This window comes from Barbus barbus (assembly GCF_936440315.1).
Source record: "Barbus barbus genome assembly, chromosome: 15".
Classification (NCBI taxonomy): Eukaryota; Metazoa; Chordata; class Actinopteri; order Cypriniformes; family Cyprinidae; genus Barbus; species Barbus barbus.
Window position 1 is genome coordinate 17,013,443 of NC_136743.1, and position 14,721 is coordinate 17,028,163.

Sequence of the window (14,721 nt, forward strand, 5' to 3'; positions counted from 1 at the left end):
GGTCACCACACATGCAAATACTCACAAGCATAGTTTTACTCTGGGCCCGTTTGTTCTGAACATGCTACACATTCAGCAAAATGCCACGGCAAAGACAAAGAATCACATCATAGACCAGATGCAAGGAACAAAACCAACCCAGGCCCCAAAATTAAGCTCTATAGAGCTAATGGGACTCAACGGACACAGCCTGCAAATAATTTTTTGTTTTTTAACATGTCAACATTTTTGAGGGAGATACATTTAAAGCAATATGGCATGATGTTCTCAGTGTGTTTTGAGCACATGTGGCCTTCCAAATGAATGGATTTGAGGCCTGGCTTGTTTTTTTTTTTGTTTTTTTTTTTGTTTTTTTTGCCTTTTTCGGCTGGCAGAGCTGTAGCACAGATAGAGTTAGACTGGACAGATCAATTAAACCCGATGTGAATTATTGGGGAAGAGCAGAAGAGCAAAGCCAGATAAAAAATTCACAACACGCTCCCCACCACATGCAAATTTCACTCCCTCTGTTTTCCTACACCTCTTCTCCATTTTTTTTGTTTTCAACGGACACACTGACCAGCCGAGAGACACAAATCGGTCACACCATCAGTATTTACACAGAGCTGCCTGCTTGCAAGGATGAAGCGGAGTCACTGGCACATAAGCTGGATGGATGGTCGGTGGTGACACAGGACGGCTGACAGGCACCTTCACCAGGAAAACAAACCCATGGATATGTCGGCATGAACAGAAATGACAAACAAACAAGCATGGACATCTTGATGGTCATATTTAAAGCACACACTGACAGATGAAGGCACTATCGCAAGCAAAGTCCAATTACTATTTGTGACAACCTACAGTCCAAACCTTACTTGGGCTAGATGTTAGAGCGGCTTTTGATTCAGTGGGGTCACTCGTAACATGTCAATTCCAGTCGCATTTTATTATCATCTATCTTTGCTTCTCAGAACGAACTTTTTTGTATGCAATATTAAAACAGCTGCTTACTGAATAACAAAAGTATGCAAATCGCTTTTAAGTGTTTTAGGGATTCACATGTTTCCTGGTTTTATATCGACCCCACATAATATTGGGACTAATAGACTACAGGAAGTGACCTGTGAACGGACATCCTCCTGACAGCTGAAAGATGCTCATATTGGGAACGACTGTGGGAGTGTGATAACTAACAGGGCAGTAATAAACTACTCACCAGCTAATTAATTCCATGCTAGTTACTGTAATTTGAGTTGGGGGGGCTTTCAAGTGAAACTATAGATTATACATATTTAAGTGCTGAAGAGTTCGATAACATGATTTAAGTCAGAATTATGGATAAAACTAAACTTAAAATTTATTTAAAATCGAAGGAATATTTGGGCTGTTTAGGTTCTGTGTGGTCAAAAAAAAGTTCTTCTAAAAGTTCAATCCCATTTTATGCGTTCTCATTATCCTATCAGTAGTGAAAAAGGGCTGCAAATGAAGGAATAGGAATAAAACACAAACTCATTGCAGAGACATAACAACCTAGCCCAAGGGTTCTGCAGTTGTTGGCAGGCGAGTACATTTGGATTACATTCTCATTCCAAGGGATCGTCCAAATCGTCATCGACTACCAGTGCCTCAAAGCCCGGACTGGGTTTGCTAGCTTTGCTTTTGGCCCTGCTGTGTGAGGAGGAAGAGGAGGTCCTGTGGTTGTCCACCCTGTCCAGGCCGTCAGGCTGAGGCTCGCTCTGCTCCTGGCGTTGCTGTTTCTGGTGCCCACCTTTGCCTTCATGGGAGCCCCTGCTTTGGTACGGGCCTCCATCTCCAGAAGGGTACAGATCGTCATCCACTGCAAAGTTGTCGTCCACACCCACGTCATAGCGCTGGTATGTGCTGGCGTGGGCCTCCTCCTCACGTGCCGTGATCTCCAGGGTGCTGTTCCACATGCCGTATCCAAAGTAGATCAAAACACCTGCAGAGACGAACACACAGAGACAACACAAACAATGCACACATACATAAGCTACTGCACAAATGTTAGTGATGAGTATTTTCTCTCACTCATAAAAAGTTTACCTCAGTCAAATATGGCAAATGAGTAATAGTGGAGGTATTAGTCTGCTCATATAAGAGAGAGGAGACTGTTGGAGACCAGTGGTGACCAATAGTGTCTAGTGGTGACTGATATTAGGAACATGTGGGTTATTCCTTGTTTTGACCTCTGTAAATTCTACTGTAAAATGTAATTTAAGGAAGTATTTCTATAAAAACAATTCACCAAGAATAAATATTAATTATAACTTGATTATTTAATGGCAAAAATAAATTAATTAATTAAAAATAAAATGAATGGAAATGGAAGGATGGAAATAATGAGCTAATACTAGCAATTGCTCGGTGAGGGAATGACAGTTTGGATGATGGTGTCAATATGAAGTTAATTCTGATTTTTTACAACCATCTTTCAAAATGAATATTACAAAAGTAATATTATTATATCAATTTTAGAAACATTCCACCAACCAACCAACTAACAAACTACAGTAACTAAATAAATCAAAGAATTTAGTCAATTTCATTGTTGATAATTATGGATGTTTATTTAAATATGATGTCACTTTATGGAGGATGATGTCATAAGGGAACTGTTTACAAAGCATGGAAGAAACATGACAGAACGTTATATTAGAACATAGGATAAATCTTTTTATTGCAAATTAAAACTATATTTAAATGTTGTTTTTAAATGTGATCAAATATAATAAGAAACATAATAATTTGGCAAGGTTTCATTTTATAAAATTTAGTTCAAGCTCATTTCAAGTTTTTATTTAAAGAAATTTTGGTCAATACTTCCTGACACATGAAACTACGCTATCGTTCAAAACTTTGAGGATGGTGAGATTTTATGTTTTTGAATGAAGTCACTTATGCTCATCAAGGCTGCATTTATCTGATCAGAAAATACAGTAAAGAGTGTAATATTGTGAAATATTACAACAATTTCCATTTTAATATGTTTTAAAATGTAATTTATTCCTGTGATGGCAACGCTGAATTATCAGCATCGTTACTCCAGTCTTCACAGTGTTACATGATCCTTCAGAAATCATTCTAATATGCTGATTTGATGCTCAAGAAACATTTCTTCTTATTATTATTGTATGTCTTATTGTATGTAACTCATTATTACCGGTATATGTTGAAGACAGTTGTGCTGCTTAATATTTTTTCAGGATTCTTTGATGAATATTAAGTTCAAAAGTTCAACATTTCAAAATTTCTTTGAAATAAAAATCTTTAGTAACATTTTAAATATCTTCACTCTTACTTTTGATGAAGCTGAATAAAATTAATTTCTATAATCTAAATAATTATTTCTTTCAAAAAAAAAAAAGAATACATATATTTTACTGACTCCAAACCTTGGAACATTAGTGTATACGTGAAACTGTCCTGCATATCAGAAATGACCCATCTAAATAAAATACTGTCTGTATAATCCTGTCTATTAAAAATAATACTGAAACTCACCCACAAAGCACCATACGCCAAAACGGATCCATGTGATGGTGGAGAGCTTGAGCATGAGGTAAACATTTACCAGCATGGCGGACGCCGGAACGAAGGGAACACAGGGAGCCATGTAGGGCAGGCGCTTGGGGTTCTCTGGCTGCTGAATGATTATGAAGATCAAGAGCATGATGACCAGCAGCAGCAGCACCAGCAGCAGCATGGCCCACCACTGGCCATCAGCGATCTGACCCGACCCAAAGATGATGAGGGAGCAGAAGCAGAAGATGAGGATGAAGAGCAGAATGACGCAGCGGGTGACGATGCGGCCAGTGGCCATAGTGGGCCGGTCCATCTTGCCTGGCAGGCCGAGCCGAATGCGCATGGTGTAATAGCGAGGCCCCAGCAGCTTCTTCAGCTTCAGCAGATACACGCTATCTGTCTCATCTGACTCGATGCCTGAGGACATGTCCACTGTGCCGTAGTTGGGGTGACTGGCGGTGTAGGTGGACTTGTCGGGTTTACCAATCAGCATCTCGTTGTCTCCTAGTGACGGCAAGTTCTTGGCTCCACAGGTGTTTGTTGGAGCTCCTCCAAAATCATCGACCTCACTGACCGGCGAACAGGCTTCCTTCTCACACTCGGCTAGAACTCCCTCCTTGCGCTTTGCGTTCTGCTCAGAGAGGAAGTTGACGAATCCGTGAATGTCTCCTTCAGGCTGGTAACGCAGCAGTAGCACACACACTGACACTAGCGTGTAGGCTAGCAGAGTGCCGATGGACATCATCTCGATCAGGTCCCTCAGACTGACGAGCAAAGCCAAGAGAGCAGAGAGGAAGCCCGACACCACACAGGCCACTGCAGGAGTCTCTGTGTATGTGCTCACATGGGCCAGGAACCTACAACATACAGATAGTGCATATGAAACCTTCAATCCTCCATTCACAAAAGGGCAGTGCTATGGCATTGAAGTCAGAGTGCTGATCTTTATCAGACACCAGAAAATACACTCTCTAAAAAAAAAAAAAAGTACAGGACTGTCACCCGGACCTTTTCAAAAGTAGTAGTAATGTAGTAATTTTATTTGTCACATACATAATCATACAGAGTATAACCAGCAGTGAAATGTAGGTATTATAGAAAAGATACAGCTTGACATGAGGAGAGGGGGGAGAAAAAAATAATTCACAGACTATATTCTTATGAGAGTACAGTGTGAGAACAGAAAAAACACCCCAGCAACAAAAAGCACATAGTAACAGGGGAGACACACGACTTGCAACGGGGGATGGGGGGGGGGGGGGAATCCAGTTCCGACAAGCAGCCATCCGGTCCTGCAGCCATTTCCGGCACCGGTCAGACCCGCCTATCAGAATGGCAGTACAAAGCGGCGAAGGCGTTGGATGGGGGTTTGGGAGGTGAGTGCGTATCTGTATGTGAACAGGCAAGCAGGGAAGGATAGGGAAGGGAGGGAGAGAAAAAATGCGACCGCCTTCGCTGAGAGCCAAACGAGAATGTGTCTAATATGTGTCTAAAAAGACACTAATATGTACCAATTAGGTACTAATATGGTGTACTACCCTAATAAAGGCTTCAGTACCTTTTTTTTAAATCAATGACTGCACAAACAAGTGTTTTAACCTCAGAAAAGTGCATTATATACTGCTGTTCAAAAGTTTGGGGATAGGAATTTTTTTAAATGAATACATTTATTCAACAAGGATGCATAAAAATAGACAAAAGTGACAGTAAAGACTTTATAATGTTACAAAATGTTTCCGTTTCACATAGATGCTGTTATTTTGACCATTTTATTCATCAATAAATCTTGAAGAAAATGGATCACAGTTTCTACAAAACAACACGTGACCCTGTCTGTGAAATCCAAGGTTAGTGTCCTAAAATCTAATTAAAAACTTTTGATTGAAAGTTTGATTTCAACCATTAATTTCACTATGATTTCAATCTTTGACATGGCCATGCATGGCCAATATTAAAGATATCAAGGTTACATTTTCACAGAATGTTCTTTACATTAATGAAGGATGATTTTATGTAGAAAACAGTAAAACACAAAAAATTACTTTAGCTGGGTTTTCACTGGCAGGGCCACAAATATTTACAAATCTGATTTCAGCACTGAAAACAATAAGAAATGTTTATTGTGCACCAAATAAGCATAATTTCTGAAGGTCATGTGACTGAAAATTTGTTTTGTCATCAAAGGAATAAATTACATTTTTAAATGTATTAAAACAGAAACAGTTATTTTAAATTGAAATAATATTTCACAATTATTATTTTTACAATTAATTACTACTTTTAATGTATTTTTGATCAAATAAATACAGCCTTGGTGAGCATAAGAGACTTCTTTAAACAGTAGTATATGTAGTGACAGATCATGTAAAGCACAGCTGAGATTTATGAGTTTAAAGCCTGGAAGTGTAAGTAGTTTTGTTTTTAATTACAAAAACATTATAGATCCTATCCATTAAATTTGATTATATAAGTGTGATGCATTTTGAGAAGCTTCGAGAGGTGTTACTACCAAGTGTAAATGGCGATGCATCTTGTCTGACCACTTCTGATCACCCGTGACAGGTTTACTGATGTTAATACCAGGTGTAAACAGGATGAATCATCCAAACATTCATTTTATCAAAGAAGTCTTACAACATACCCATTATTCTGGCTTTGATTTAAAATGTCAGTGCTCTAAGTAACATTTCTTTTGAAAATGCGTGATGACAGGAGCTTACTTCTCCAGCAGAGAATGATATTTAAATGACATATGAATCATTTGCAACACAGAATGGAGACAGACGCATTACATAGCATCAAAGACCATTACTTAACCCTGTGATTTCATTTTTTATTACCTGAAGAGCAAACCATCTCCAGCCATGGCATAGATGATTCTCGGCATTGGGAAGAGAGAGCCCAACAAACTGACTGTCAGTCCTGCAATGGAGCCGATGGCCACTATGTATTTGGCAGTTTGGAATCCATGTAGAGAAAACATCTCCATCAGTGGAGCATCTGTGTCAATGTCCGTGTAGGGGACCATCAGAGTGAGGATCACACTTACCTGTGAGAAAGACAGAGAGGCAGAGAGTGAGATTCATTGACCTTACAAATGAAGGATTTTTTTTTTTCTGTGACTCTAAGAAATGCCCCCATTATGAAAGCTAGGACCAGACTGAAAAAATTACAATTATCATCTAATGCTGAGAATCTTTGTAAGAAGTAGACTGAAACAGTACAAGGTTTAAATTTTTCTGGAGTTTAGGACTACTAGAATGCATTTTGAAGTTTCTGAACACCAAACAGGTATCATTCATGTGTTAATGTTCTTCATCTGATGTCAAGTTGCGAAAGTGCAGAACAAGCTGTTTTTGTAGCTTAGTTTCAATAACTGGTCATTTTTTGATGGGTAGGAAGCACTGAGTTCTGAAAGTCACAATATGTTTTCATAGTACAATGGACTCTTTTATATCAAAAGATCAAGGACATCGATTCCATGTGACCCATTTACAGTTTTTCTCAGTTGCTTTGGTGCATTTCTCAGAACAGAAATGAAATTTTCAAAACTACTTGTTCAACCTCCACATCATCTAGTTACTTGTGCATATCATAAAAGCAGTTTATCATACTTTTGAACAAGTTGAGATTGCTTTGATACACTCATGCAACTGATTATGTACATTTGTCTGCTGTTTCCTACATTATCAGTTGCTATTGTCATGTTGCTCAAAATGTATTATATAATTATCTGTTATTGTCTTACCCCTCAAAAACATCCAGTCATTAGTTAATCGTATAAGTCATTAAATGCAAAATGGTTGATCTAGTTGTCATAAACTGTCAAACATATTTTCTACACATCTCTATTAGACTTGTTGTAAGTTTGCCATGAATTGTGCATGTGAATCTTGACTCTCAAGAGAATATAGACCAACAATTCAATTCAATTCTCTGAAATAGCTCAAAGGTGCATTTCATGACCCTTCAATTGGAAAGCATATATAGACAGAGGACAACACAAAAGTTACAAATTCTGACGATGGATGAACATCCAGAAAACGATCAGGGACAACAGTCGAGAGGAAGAAGAGGAGGAAGGATGCATGGAAGTGTACAGAGGTAAAACAGAGGAAGAGGAAGAAGAGGCCAAGGACAGAGGTGCATATCAGATGAAATAATGGTGTCAATCATGGCCTTACAATGGCTGAAGGGTGCAGCTAAAAATTGGGAGATCGACCATATCCTCAATAATTCAAACATTTTGAAACAGTCTCTTTCAATCAATATCCCACATACAGTAATGACTAAATTTGTATTTTTGAAAGGAAATATGGCATACATAAGAAGTGCAGCCTTCTGCATTTCAGCACAGTAACTGTCATCCAAACTGTTGCCATAGTTTACATCAGGTAATACTACCGTAACAGAGTGCACTATTACATTTCACACTACTTTACATGTAATACATTCGTAAAAAAATAAATGTACTGTATAAATACAAATGTTTCAAAACTAGGTTTTGAAGCATGAATGAAATGTTTTGGGTGAGTAACTACATTTTGCAGACATGCAATAAAGTTCTTAAGTTCCAGCAAACAGTTGTGACATTTGCACTCACAGTTTAGAGAATGTTAAGACTGTTTCGAAAAATGTGCCAAAGCAATTGAGAAAAACTGTAATAAATCTCAGAAAATGCTATCTTTATCTGTAACACAAAAACACACATATGCACACAAACATACAGACAGAGAAACAAAATCTCTGGCTAAAATTAGCCTCTTCGACAACAAAATGAGATCTGGAGGGGCGAACGCTGCTAATTAACAAGTGTGCTCCTCATCAGACAGTCCTGTAGGTGTGAAAATGAAGAGGTAATTGCATTCCCACTAAAACCAAAACCACGTGAGAAAAATTGGAGAGAGATGAAAGAATAAAAAGATCAATTAGAGGAAAACAGAGAATATAGAAATATATAGAATATATTGTTCTGATGCAGAAAAGAGGTCTGTTGGTGAATTAACACCCATTGCGTTACTATGACAACCTCCTACCGACAGACAGCATTGCACGGTGATAAAGCCGGAGAGCTTTAATAAATTAAGGCATGCTGCATGAAGAGAATAATCAATGACTGTCCACGAACACAAAGAAATGAACAAAGAAAAGTTATGCCTCTGCAGATTATCTTTTTAAATAAAAAATCATGCATCATTTATATTCTTATAGTCCAGTTGATTCACTATTTGTATAGCGCTTTTAACAATGCAAATTGTGTCAACTTTTCAATTCTTCAACAAATTGTCTTCAGCTCTTATAGAGAGAAGAGTTGATACTTCTACCAACAGACTGTGAATGACATAATTTCAAAAATGTATCACCTGTCTCAAGTCAAATCTATCACCAACAGTTTTAACGGGAAAATCAAAACAGCCAAAAGATTGCACTATATAGAATTGTCAGGTTTAAACGAAAAAATCCAAGATTTTCAATGTGGTCGCATACTTTGTATATGGAGTAAATAACCTAAAATTAGCGATAGTTAATATACCATATACTCACAGAGACATAGGCAGTGAGACAGGTGACCAGAGAGGCAGTAATGGCGTAGGGGATAGATGTGTTGGGACTCTTGGCTTCCTCTCCGGTGGTGGCTATGATGTCAAACCCAATAAAGGCATAGAAGCAAGTGGCTGCACCCTGCATGACCTGTTGGGCAGAGGGGTTTATTATAGTTACAAGACAATGCAATTTCCTCCTCAGTGTTTATGCTGAGAGGCACTAACTGCACTAACGGACTGAACTTCAATAATTGATTTGAAATGTACTTTACCCCTGACCAGCCATAAGGCAGGAACCGTCCCTCATCCCAGTTGCTGCCACTGACGAAGAAGAGGCCTGCAATCATTATGAACACCCACACCACCAGATTGATGACATTCAGCACATTGTTGAACCCGACAGAATTCTTCACACCTAAAGCAACTATCACTGTGACCAGGATGACTATGACCAGGGCCAGGATGTCCGGATACGACTGCTCCCCTTTACCTGAGAGGTGATGAAGGAGGAATTTACAATGCATTACATGGTTGAGCCAGTTTTGATGCTGACGTTATAAAATATTGTCTGGCCATTGTCTGGCCTCTTCATTTCAGAACAGCACTGCATGCCACTGATAAATAGAAAGACAGATAAACAGATAGATAGATAGATGTCTCTCAGATAACAGTAGTGAGTTTGGACAGCTGTTTTCAAAACTTGACAGCAGACAGTCCTCATATGACCCCTCAGTGCCATCATGAATAAACCATGCATTTCTAAAAATACTCAACATACTAACCAGGCCTTAAGCGGAAATGACTATGAACTGTAACGTGGCTGCTACATGTGTGCAGAGAGACACACAGATGGAGAGATATTTGATTCTCAGAGGAAAGGAATTGGTAAAAGTAAAAGAAGAGATTTTGCATGATTTTTGTGTATTTTGGCATGATATGCCATGTTTTGTCAGACACAATAGTCTATATGTAATATCTGTCTGCAAACCATACAGGCCATGCAGGAAGCAAATATTGTCCTTTCTAGAGTAGCCAATATTAATATTTAATTCCTTCATCTGTAGTCTGAGGATCTACAGGTGTGTCTATTTGAGAACTCAAAGTTTTTAATACCAACGACCCCAAAATATGACAATCCCCTTATTAGGGGCCTTCTCCTAAAATATAAAGACAGCTATACATATTAATGTGAGAGAAATATGTGATATTCTAAATAATAAATCATTCATTTTTATTACTTTACTGAAACCAAACAATTCAACCATATTAAAACATAATCTGTAAAAAAACACACTTTTTCAACAGTATTATTCATTTATTCATGTGTGAAACATTTTAAAAGATGATCGCATTACCAAGTAATTGCATAATCAGCATTCGAGATACATGCAAACATTTTTCACATAAATATTAAGCAAAACAAGAATATGTCAAGATCAAGAATTTGCTTCAGATCATATCTGCTTTAAAAATATCTCTGTCCTAATTTTAATAGCAAATGCCCAGCCTAAGAAAGTGCTTATTTTTCCTTTTCAGAAATGTAAGTGGAGCAGCTGTTTCACAGTTTAGCAGAAGGTTGTTCTGTTTTTAAACAAGCTTTCCTCAAATTGTCATTGTCACTAGACTATTGACTGCTAAAGTTAGAGGTGCCGTTTCTTTTCTGCAGCTCCATTAACTCCAGTCTACTGATAAATTAAGCTTACTGTAACTTGTGTTGTAATTGCTGAGTGTGTGTGTATGTGTCAAGGTTATTAGGGTGTCATTTCCAAATTCTTTCTTTGAAAACTGCAACACTCAGTGACATGAACTCAATCGTTTAACTCAATTGGATAACAGGCAGGATTTAATAATAACAGGCTGTCAAATATATTCTTGTGAAATAAAAGAGGTTTTCTCTTTGCAGTATTAAAAGAATACTTCACCCAAAAATGAAAATTTGCTGAAAACCCTCAGGCAATCTAAGATGTAGATGAGTTAGAGAGATTTATTAGAGAGATTTCAGATTTGGAAAAATGTATCTGTAGATGAGTTTGTTAATTACATCACTTGCTCAACAAAGGCTCCTCTGAAGTGAATGGGTGCCGTCAGAATGAGTGTCCAAACAGCTGATAAAAACATCACGATAATCCACAAGAAATCTACACAACTCCAGTCCATCAATTAATGTTTTGTGTAGTGAAAAGCTGTGTATTTATAATAAACAAATCCATCAAGATTTTGAACTTCAAACCATTGCTTCCTGCAAAAAAAAAGAGTCCTCTATCCATAATAACATATGGTCATGTGGATTACTTGTGGATTATTGTGATGCTTTTATCAGCTGTTTGGATTCTCATTCTGACGGCACCCATTCACTACAGGGGATCAATCAGTGAGCAAGTGATACAATGCAACATTTCTCCAAATCCATTCAGATAAAGAAACAAACCTATCTCAGATGGCCTGAGGGTGAGTAAATTTGCAAACTAATTTCATTGGGTGAACTATTCTTTTAAAATTAATCCAGGTCTCAGACTTTGATGATTATGTTTTAAGCAAAATGTTAATGTAACTCACCCAAGCCGTTGAGCGTTCCTATGTGATTGATCATGAAGCCACTGATGCTGTGATTGGCCAGTGAGTCAAACATACTGCTGAGTGCACTGGCTCCTGCAGCTGTACCAATCAGATATTCCAAAATCAGATTCCAGCCAATAAAGAAAGCCACAAATTCTCCCACGGTCACATAGCTGTAAGTATAGGCCGATCCTGTGGTTTTAGGCACACGCACACCAAATTCAGCATAGCACACCCCTGTGGAGAGATAGCAACGATTACTGTAACACCTGCACTCCTGGAGGTTATCAATATAAGCATGCAAGTCTCTAACTGGTTGCTGAGATGGAATCATTGATTTTATTTTTTTCTGGAGTGTCAGATCAATTCTTAAATGTCAAACTCATAGAATCCCAGTGGACCAGATAACAGGAGGGAAATCCCTCTTTACAGGCTGAATCCCTGTATACCCCACTTCAGTGGAAAAGATAAGGATTATCTATTTCTACATTCATTCCAAGATTTACTCTCTGACATCAGTGCTATAAAGCAGTACATATCCCTTCAAGTTGATGTAATGTGATGTATTTTTGAGTCAAACATGACGGCACTTAAATTTATTCATTGAGACATGAATCATGATTAAATGGTGAAAAGTGGCAGTTGCATACCAGAATGGAATCAGATTGAATTAAAGTTCACTTAAAAATGCTGTTATAGCTTTTGGCACTTGGCTATTGGTTAACATTATTCAAGAACATCATCAAAAAAAAAAAAGTTATTACATTTTTATTACATTTTTATTAAAGATTATGAAGAAAAATAGTTAGTTTTTTCCCCCTTTATAATAGATGAATTAATCACAATGAAACCAGGAACATATATTAGGAAATTACTGTAAAAAGTAAAAAGTTCGTTTCAATTTCCTTTTGATTTAAAATTATATTCTGTCAATTTCTTGGAGGAGATGGTGAATGGATTTTAAAGATTTCATTGTGATTTTAATGTGATATGTCTTTTCATATATCTTTTTTTAAAAGGTAATTAGCATTTCTATTATGCAAGGATGCACTAAATTGATCAGAGTTGACAGTAAATACATTTAAAATATTACAAAACATTTACAGTGTTGATTTTGTTTTGTTTTGCATTATTGTCGTGATAGAAGATCCAACCACTGCCCATTATAAGATTTCTAACGGAGGTGGTCAGGTTTAGATTTTTTATCTGTTGGTAATTGATAGAATCATTGATGCCATGTGTCTAAACAAGATGTCCAGAGCCTCTGGCAGAAAAACAGGCCCACAACATTAAAGATCCAGCAGTATATGTAACTGTGGGCATAGGGTACTTTTTATCCCTGTTTGTAATAAACCCATCTGGTGGGTTTGCTGCCAAAATAATATTTCACAATATTGTTGTTTTAATGTGTTTTTGATCAAATGAATGCAGCCTTGGTGAGACTTTTTTCAAAACCATTAAAAAATCTTATAGATGCCAAATTTGTGAACACATGAAAGTTAAGAATAATTTTTCTTGGAATTATTTTACTTTAATTGATGGTTAGATTTTTGTTAACATCTTGAAAGAGGTTAAAAAGCAAAGGATTTTTCAATGGCCAGTTTTGCCAATATTTACCAAGGGTGCCAATATTAGTTGAGGACACTGTATATCTAATAGCTACATGGAATGATAACGATAAATGCTATCTAAACTCTGTTTCTGTTTCCATGAGTGGAAAGGTCAGCTGCAAACAGGAAAAAATATCCCTTTCATTTTCCCCTCCCTTTCATTTTTGGGTTCTTTATGTTGGTATCCACAGGGAAAACTAAATGGATTTTCTCTCCAAACTCTATTTTGGGTGCAGCATAGTGTGCACAGCTTCAACCTGTAAACCTAATGAGCCAGTTCAGCTTGCGTCATCACAACACGTCAGGAGGCATAAAGTTATACATGTGTTCACTCAGCTAAAGCCTGACTCAGGATCAGTGAATAAAAAATGATGCTATCCACAGTACAATAACACTACCTAGGCGGTGCTTCAATGGGGGCAGGTTTACAGGAAGATGACAGACCTCTTTTCTCTGTGTTTTTCTCTTTTGTGTCTGACTGACTGGAACAGGAAGTGGGGGCTGCACTCACCTGACAGGATGGAGGCCACAGCAGCGATGATGAAAGACACAATGACCCCAGGTCCTGCCATTTCCTTAGCCACCAGTCCAGACACCACATACATGCCAGTGCCGACACAGCTTCCCACTCCCAGAGACACAAGGTCCACGGTGGAGAGAACACGGGCGAGTTTAGTGCCATGAGCCCCAGTGCCTCCCGTGCTCTCCAGCATGGACTCCACCGGCTTCGTGCGCAGGACGCGGGACTGGAAGGTAAACCAGTTGGCCCCCCATTGAATCCGCCGTGGGTCCAGTTTGGCGAATAGCCCGCTCATCTTGAAGCCTGGTTATGGATCAAGGGGCTGCAAGAAATGGGGCTGATACTCTGAAGAAATCTGAAGAAGCGTTGGGGTTTAGTCTAGCAGTATAGGGGGTTCACACAGAAAGCAGCTGAGATGTTCTCTGTCCTTCAGAGGAGCATCATTACCACATGTTTCCACATGACCAGTGAGGGTAAAGGTGAAGCAACGCTGTGAACAAAATGAGATGACGACAGTGTGATCAATCAGTATTCATGCATACCTATGCATTTCTTAAACTACATATATACTACAAGGATGGGTGAAATTGAACAAAAGTATTATACAAATTTGTATTGTACAAACACTAAATTAACACTGTTTTTATTTAATAAAAATCTTGAATAAATTATCACAGTATCAGAGCTCCCACAAAATAATTAAGCAACACAACACTGATAATAAGAATAATAAATATTTTTAAACAGCAAATCAGCATATTAAAATGATTTCTGAAGAATCATGTGACACTAAAGACTGGAGTAATGGCTGAGAGCCATGTTGCATATACACATGTATATTGTCACGAATCCTGGCCATGAACTTCCATTCGCTCACCACCAGAGGTCCCTCACTCACCACAGGGACTCTTGCATGACAGTAGTGTTGCACTTCACCCACAAACTACAATTCCCATCATCCATTGCA

At 38.0% G+C, this 14,721-nt stretch overlaps 1 protein-coding gene across 1 annotated transcript; it reads right to left on the reverse strand.

The window, feature by feature from the left end:
- Positions 1-543: 543 nt before the first annotated feature.
- LOC306881783 (putative cationic amino acid transporter) lies at positions 544-14,049 on the reverse strand (the record flags this gene model as incomplete). The annotated part of the gene is made up of 7 exons (XM_079436057.1): positions 544-1,942; positions 3,505-4,382; positions 6,366-6,574; positions 9,070-9,216; positions 9,341-9,558; positions 11,625-11,861; positions 13,746-14,049. 7 exons carry the CDS (start codon positions 14,047-14,049, stop codon positions 1,566-1,568), a joined length of 2,370 nt encoding a protein of 789 aa, XP_079292183.1. The 3' UTR covers positions 544-1,565.
- Between the last annotated feature and the right edge of the window lie 672 nt (positions 14,050-14,721).